Genomic DNA, 8,167 nt, shown 5'->3' on the forward strand with positions numbered 1-8,167 from the left:
TCTTTCTAATAACTGATTTATTTTTATCTTTGGCATGATGACAATACATTATTTTTTATTAGATGTTTTAAGATAGTTGAATTCAGCTTATTGTGACATTTAAAGGCTTAACTAAGTTAACTGGGTAACCTGGCAGTTTAGGGTAATAAGGCAACTCGTATAACCACATAGCAGTTTGTTCTCTAGACAATCAAAACAAATATATAGCTTAAAGGGGCTAATATTTTTTACCTTAAAAACTGCTTTTATTCTCGCCTAAATAAAGCAAACAAGACTTTCTCCTGGGGAAAAATAATATCAAAAATTCTGTGAAAATTTCCCTACTCTGTATTACACAAATATTTGGGAAATATTTAAAAGAGAAAAACTGGGCTAATAATTCTGACTTTAACTGTTTATTTATTATTAATATATAATTGCTTAAATCACTTTTAACCCAAACCAAATAGCTTTGTTTGTTCATTAATTGATCGACTTTATTAGCTAATGGATAATAAATAAAATTATAAATTGGGCGATTATATTTCCAAATCCTCCTCCAAAAAAAAAATGCATTTTTGCGTCGAATTGTTTTTTCCACTGAGAGCCACTCAAATCCTGAGGTGAGATGTGCAAACTCTGCTACATTTCCTCACAGTCACATGATCGTGTTCCTCTGCGGCGCTGGAGGAGTTCTGCTACTTACAAACAACTGGTAAGTGTTTTGCTAACTCAATATGACAACCTCCAACTAGCGTCTTTTAATATCTAATATAAATTCCAGAGTCATCGTTGGTTAACTAATACATAGTCTTTATTGTTCACTAGTGAGACTAAATGCACGTTGCTCTGTCTAAAAGAAGGTGAAGTATAAACACTACTTAGCGACGCGACAAAACAGCCTTTAATAATGTGTCGCGTCGCGCTAAACAAAGTCTCCACGGTTGACTCTATAGTGTCAGTGAAGTATACCTACGGCTGCACTTCCGTCTTAATTTAACGATAATAGGGTCTAAAGTCTAAAGAAGGCAGGACTGTAACAAACACTGGGTTTCCAGGTCAATTTACCTAATCGTTTCTCTTAGACTCAGATGAAGCCATGAAGCTCATAATCCTCAATGACTACGACCAAGTCAGCGAATGGGCTGCCAAGTACATCAGGAACAGAATAAGGAAGTTTAATCCAGGTCCTGAGCGGTTCTTCACTCTGGGTCTTCCAACAGGTAGAGTCAAAACAAACTCATGCTGTGTACTATGCAAACGCATTGAACTGTGTTAAGGTATACTGTATTTGAATTGTGTTTGTATTACAGGAAGCACTCCACTTGGATGCTACAAGAAACTGATCGAGTACCACAAGAAGGGAGAAATATCTTTTCAGTATGTGAAAACGTTTAATATGGATGAGTATGTAGGTATGTGAGCAGACATTTATGCTTGGGGATCAAGGGTTGAACTGCCTGTCATATATTTAGTTGTAACACTGAACCAAAGTGTAAGTGGTTATTGTCTTTTACAGGACTTCCCAGAGACCATCCTGAAAGTTATCATTCATTCATGTGGAATAACTTCTTCAAGCACATCGACATTCGAGCAGAAAACGCTCACATCCTGGATGGCAACGCACCCAATCTAGAGAAGGAATGTCAGGACTTTGAAGCCAAAATCAAAGCCGCAGGAGGAATTGAGCTCTTTGTTGGCGGTAAGACATAAGATTGAACTTTGTCCTTTGCATGGTATGTGAATGAACTTTGTCTTGTGCTCACATTGCAGGGATTGGACCTGATGGTCACATTGCATTCAATGAGCCTGGTTCCAGTCTTGTGTCTCGAACGCGTGTTAAGACCCTGGCTATGGACACAATTCTGGCTAATGCACGTTTCTTTGATGGAGATCTCTCTAAGGTGCCCACCATGGCCCTCACAGTTGGCGTTGGCACTGTGATGGATGCTAGAGAGGTATAAGTATGAATATTTCTATATGTTTGGCCACACACAGCTAAATTAGGTTGTTACATGACCTTTCCAATTAATTATCTTCTGGAACATGCTGGAGTATTGACAACTGCATTTACCAAAGCTCTGCAAGTTGTTGCTCTCATCTCTATGGACTGCAAAAAAAACATTGGTACATCTTGCAGGATCTTGCAGGGTTCCCACGCTTCTTAAAAGTACTTGCATTTCAGACATATGGATTCAAGGTCTGGAAAGTACTTAAAAACAAACATAGGTCCTTGAAAGTGCTTGAATTAAATTTAAAACTAAATTTGTTCATGGTTTTTTTCAACAATTTTACTCAATTGTAAAAACGGACAAATTAAACATCTAAAATTTAAATCTTGAAGATGATTATGATGATGATGATGAGCTTTTATTTGTCACAACACTGTTACATGCAACAAAATTTTACCCCTCTACCATACACAAACATCATACATTTCAGGGAAAGAAAGGTCTGTCGAGAGGTAGCATAGAAAAATATATATAATAAGATATATAAGATCATAAATTAATTAATTAATTAAATATATTAACCCCTACCAGACTGTCTTAAAAGTAAAGCAGTGTGAGATTAGGAATGAATGAATGAATGAATATCACCAGTATTGAATACATCAAATTTGATCAAAATTCTTTAAAGATGACTTTTTAAAACGGTCAAAAAAATTTTACGTCTTAAGGTAAATTTGAAGTGTAACAATAAACTAATAGTACCAACAGTAATAGTACAGTCAGGACTTTTATAGCGCTACATATGCTGAGGTATGAATAACAAAGGTGCCTGATTTAAAATTAATGGGGCTTTCAAAGGTACTTGAAAGTCATTGAATCTACAGTTTTAGAAAGGGTGGGAATCCTTATCTTGAATCATAAGTGTTGCCAGATATTGCTAGTAAAAAAAAAACAATATAAGTGAAAGACCAAAATAAACTTAAAGCAACACTTCTTTTGTAAATAAACTCATCTTACAAGTCACCTAGAGTTCAACAGTTTTAGCATTTTTGAATTCATTCAAGTAATCTCTGGTGGGAGCACTTTGACAGTTTTTTCACTCCTGTAGATCAATATTTTTGTTCCGAAACAGGGATTAAAATTGATAAAATTGTTTATTTTTGTCATTGGTCTTGCTTTCACAATGCAATGTTTCTAAATGGACCAAAATAGCTAAAACAATTCACGAGCGAGTAAACTCTCCTCACATTGGCCAGAGTTTTAGGGATTATTTTCAGAGTGCCACAGATTCTGCTTAGCTGTCACGTCGTTTTTTTAGTTTATGATGATAAGCAATAAGACATAAGTGAAAAGGAAAACTTTAGTTTTGACACCCTCAGACATCGTCACCAAATATAAATCAGAGAGGTCAAACTTTCTCATACATGGCCTCATTTCAGTTGTCAAGTTTTGTAAAAATCTATCTATTGAATTAATCAATCTATTTAAAAAACATTGGCTAGAATTCTGCATTTTAGGCTTAAATTGTAGAGAGAAATAACAGATGAGCCGAGACTGCAGTCAGATCATGAAGCAGATCAATGCTGATCTTTCTTTCGAGGTGTCAGTGCAGCGTTTCAATTGAGCCAAGACCACCTCATGCAAGCAATCTCAGACCGATTGTTTTGACACAGATCCGAGCACAATTGCTGGATTCACATATGCATAATGAATCCTGCTAACTGGGCAAACGAGACCGGTTTCGCAACAACTGTCAAGGTGTGAAAGCACCCTTAGATTAATTTATCTTAGCTTAAATAACTGAATCAGATTAGACCATTAGCATCTCACTGAAAAAAATGTAAAAAGAGTTTTGTTAAAGTTAGTTATTGTCCTTGATTATTTTGCCAGAATGAGAATTTAAATAGGAAAATTCTAAAAACTCTTTTGTTTTATTAAGTGAGTGAAATGCTAATGGTCTAATCGGATTCAATGCTTTATGCTAAGCTAAGCTGAAAGTGCTATAAAAGAGCCTATTTCCAAACAAAAGTGGAATTTTCCTTTAAAGCCAAAATTTAGCTTTTGAAGAAAATCAGCCACATACCAAATATTGCGACCTGCACTTGCTTACTTTATGAAATGGATACTTGAAGAAAATACTTACTTTTTGCTTTAATAAATGAAGCAAAAAACGCTTTATAACTATTGCTTATAATAAGTGGACAAACTTCTAAACATAAACATAACACAATGCCTGTTTTATCCACCTTATACAGCTGTTTGTATCTTTTTGGCTCGGGATTTCTGGTCTCATTTACTTCCATTTATTCATAGATGTTAAAAACAGCTCTTTTTGCTTCTTGATGTTGCAAACTGATATTTTCTTATTTTCTTATTCTATTTTGTCTGTATAGTCATGCAAACACTTGTTTGTAAAGCTGGTAATGTGACCGCTTTCTGCCGTTTATTGTTCCTTGTTATTTCTCCTAAAGGCGACTAAATCGGAAGTTCTAAAACAATCGCTAAAACGAGCGCACTTCCTCATTGAAGAATAAGGTCAATAGGGTTTACCTAAAATAGTCTTTTTCAATGCACGAATTTGGCCAAAAACTGTGCAGGATGCTAATGTTACGTTGTTTACCATTTTGTTAATCTCGTAGAATGCTGCTAAAAAAATGGATGAGTAATAATGCGCTCTCTTGTGGGCTGATCTGAAACAATACAGCAGTAACATGATGATCATTGTTCATTTTCAGGTCATGATCCTTATCACTGGCTCTCATAAAGCATTTGCGCTCTATAAAGCCATAGAGGAGGGAGTGAATCACATGTGGACAGTGTCGGCCTTCCAGCAGCATCCTCAGACTGTGTTTGTGTGCGATGAAGACGCCACTCAAGAGCTGAGGGTCAAAACTGTCAAGTATTTCAAAGGTAACAAAGATGACCTCAGGCTTCACTTGGGAGGATTTGAATGGATTTTGTGGCTGTAAGAAAATCACGTGTAATATCTTTTCAGGCATTATCCATGTGCACAACAAGATGGTGGAAGAGCCATAAACTAACACTGAAGAGAAGAATGGAAAGAGCAAATATGTGTTTGTGCAAATGTTTAAAATGTTTCCCTTGTTTGTTAGATCAATGTTTCTGTCTGTTGACCATTTTGGTACTCGAACAATTTTAATAAAATGTGTTTTTATCATAATTAACTGATAATCCTTATTCTTCAGATGTCAGTAAATAAATCACAGACTTGATTTTTATTAAAAAAAAAAGAAGTAAATACTTGATTTAAACACTGATGTTTAGTCCATGTTATTTGATGTTACTTTGTATTTTAATATTTTCAGATTATTTTTTTATTCAGTGATTGTATGTCCATTTAATGCTACATCACTTGTTTATATTTCAATGATTTATATTTTATGTTTTACTGTATCTTTGCGGGTTGGGAGGTCTAGGACCAGTGGGGTTACGTTTACATGAACACACACTATCTTGCCAAAAAGTTTGATACATTCTTTCATGGCCATGTGTGTATAGAATCAACCACCTAGAGCAGACCACTCCTATAAACGTGTGACAGAATGGATCATTCTCATGAGCTCGGTGAATTCAAGTATTGCACCGTAAGTCCAATAAGTACATGGGCCATTCTTCAACTACTGGCACTTTTAACCTTGTAAAGTTGAGTAAAAAAACTTGTTCAAAACTAACATAACATGTTTAAACAGTTTGTCTAGTTTTAATATCTGTAAGAGGACAAACTTACATAAGAAGAGAAACATTTTTTCCATCGTAAACTGAACAAATGTCAATTCCAACACATCTCAATATACAGCTTTTTTCAAAATGAATTAATTATGGTAGTCAAACATTGTCTAAGATCATTTTTGTATTTGGTTTACCCAATCTTTCCACAATATATATAATAATTATACATTTGTCAATGAAATAAATTAGTTATGTGCTAAATTGTAAACCTGTCACACTCTAAAATTGAATATTAGTTTTAAACTGAATTTGTATATTAAAAAGAGTGTGAACTTATACATTGTGATTACACTTTTAATGTGTGATGAGAACTTTATAAATATTTTTTAAAAATGTGTGTGGTGATGAAATTGATAGTGGTGGAAATGACATTTCAACAATTTATTGTGGAAAAAATTAAATATAGCTTCACCGATTAGCTTAAAATTGATACTAGCCTTCCATGTATACTAAACACTCTTACCTTCATTTTGTTTGGTTTTTAAAAACATCTTTGAAGGTGCAACATGTTTGGAAATGATGTAGAATAAATGTATTTCCTTATCAAGCAATATTTACCTTAATTTTTCTTCAAGTGTTGTTGATAAAAATTTAAATTCCCTCCATCTTGAACATGCGCTCAGATGGCACCATTCATCATAGAAACCAGCTAAATAATCTTTCACACGAACTTATTAAAGCAACATAACCGTGTTGTGATGGAGATGATACTGATACTGTGTGGCAGTTATATTTTGCAACTTATTTCACTAGTGCTCAATTAAGATACATTAATAGTTACCAGACAAATAATCCTTTAAAATTTAATTTTCATTGTTGAAGTTTAAAACTCTGGGTGTGCGACAAGGTGAAAACAGTGATTTTGACACCTAAAAGGAGGTTGAATATTATGTAAAAAATATAATAGAAAGCTATTCAATTTCTTAAAGTAGGTTTTATTGTTAGTTTGACAAAGAAAGAGGAATTTGAACAAAATTATATATATTTTTGGATATTTGATCAAAGGACATAAAAGTGCTTTTGTTCTAAAAGGGCTTTTGGAAGATGGAAATGGTGCTGGTGAGGCCAGCAGGGGGTGCTCAACCTGAAGTCCGTGTGAGTCCTAATACCCCAGAAAAGTGAAGGGGCCACTATACTGTCAATAGCTATATTTCCATCCATCTATTTTATGCGCATTTTAGATATGCACATAAAAAACGGTTGATGGAAACGCCATGATGTGCATACATTTTTAAAATGCGCATAAAAAATGTATGCACATAACTGAGTAGGATAAATGTTTTATTCAATAAGAAAAGATGCAAATAAACTTCGATGGAAACACCGCACACATTTCAGTATTCGCATTAAAAAAGGTCATGTGATTTTGTAATAAGAGATCATGTGATCATGTGAAAATGTCTATGGACTAACCAACAGGCTGAGGCTGAGCACACTGTAAACCACCTAAACTGTTGTTTTGGTCATTCTAAAATGCCTTACCATTTAAGTATTACTGTTATTATATCATTAATGACCTACAGAATCAAGAGCATCTGTGCTCTGCGTCTGACACCTTCAAAAGCCACCGCACATTCACTGCGTGTAAGGATTACCTTCTGAGGCGCAAGTAATTTTTTAGATAAAGAAAAGATTAACACAGCTTCTCCTACTGCAGCGAATTTAGTTTTTACTGTTGATATTTGGCGCCAGTTAATCAGGAAGTGGCGGTTTTGTTCGCTTTGACTCGTTGGATGGAAATGCAGCTTTATCCACACGTCTTTCATGCAATAATTCAGTTTTGTTCATAGTTCATTCGCATATTTGGATGGAAAAAAAACTAGTGAGTGCCATCTTTCGGATGAGACGTTAAACCGAGGTCCTGACCCTGGTCAATAAAAATCCTTTGGCACTTCTGGTAAAGAGAAGGGTAGTACCCATCATGGCCTCGCAATCATGACTGACTCCATTGTCCCGTGGCTGCCGTTGCATCATCCAAGTGGATGCTTTACTCTGGTGTTGATGTGAAGCGCTTTGGGTGTATGGCCATACACGATAAATGCAGTATATAAATACACATTACATTACATTAAATGCATGAGATTTCCTCACTACTAAATATTCTACTGTGCGTTTACAGTGCTTGTGAGTGTGCACCCTATACTGACACTAAAGAGAAGAAATTGTTGAAAAAGTTGTTCATTCACGTGCGGTGTTTAAAATTGTTTTGAATGACATGAGGGTGAATAAAATTTTTTTTGAGTGAACTAACTTAAGTTTGTGTACCCATAAAGAGAGGTTCCATTTTACTTTATTTGATACTATTTTTTATCTTTATTTGATAATACAATCTTTATTTGATAATATTATAAATAGTTTTAATTCATGGTGATAAATCAGTATAATATTAAGATAAATATATATATATTTTTATTTGTGTAAATAATGCTACAGTATGAGGCTTATTTTATGGATTAAAAAATCAGTGTATCATCGTGAGCAAAAAT

The 8,167-nt window shown here is 34.5% G+C and overlaps 1 protein-coding gene across 1 annotated transcript; it reads left to right on the top strand.

Moving 5' to 3' along the window:
• Positions 1-633: 633 nt before the first annotated feature.
• Positions 634-5,106, top strand: gnpda1 (glucosamine-6-phosphate deaminase 1). Its single transcript, NM_001017867.1, is given in 7 exon segments — positions 634-694; positions 1,065-1,202; positions 1,293-1,394; positions 1,499-1,681; positions 1,753-1,937; positions 4,667-4,841; positions 4,927-5,106. Coding segments are annotated over 6 exon segments (810 nt in total). The 5' UTR covers positions 634-694; positions 1,065-1,078; the 3' UTR covers positions 4,968-5,106.
• The last annotated feature ends 3,061 nt before the right edge of the window (positions 5,107-8,167 follow it).

Source organism: Danio rerio, chromosome 14 (genome assembly GCF_052040795.2).
Source record: "Danio rerio strain M-AB ecotype USA chromosome 14, GRCz13ab, whole genome shotgun sequence".
NCBI lineage: Eukaryota > Metazoa > Chordata > Actinopteri > Cypriniformes > Danionidae > Danio > Danio rerio.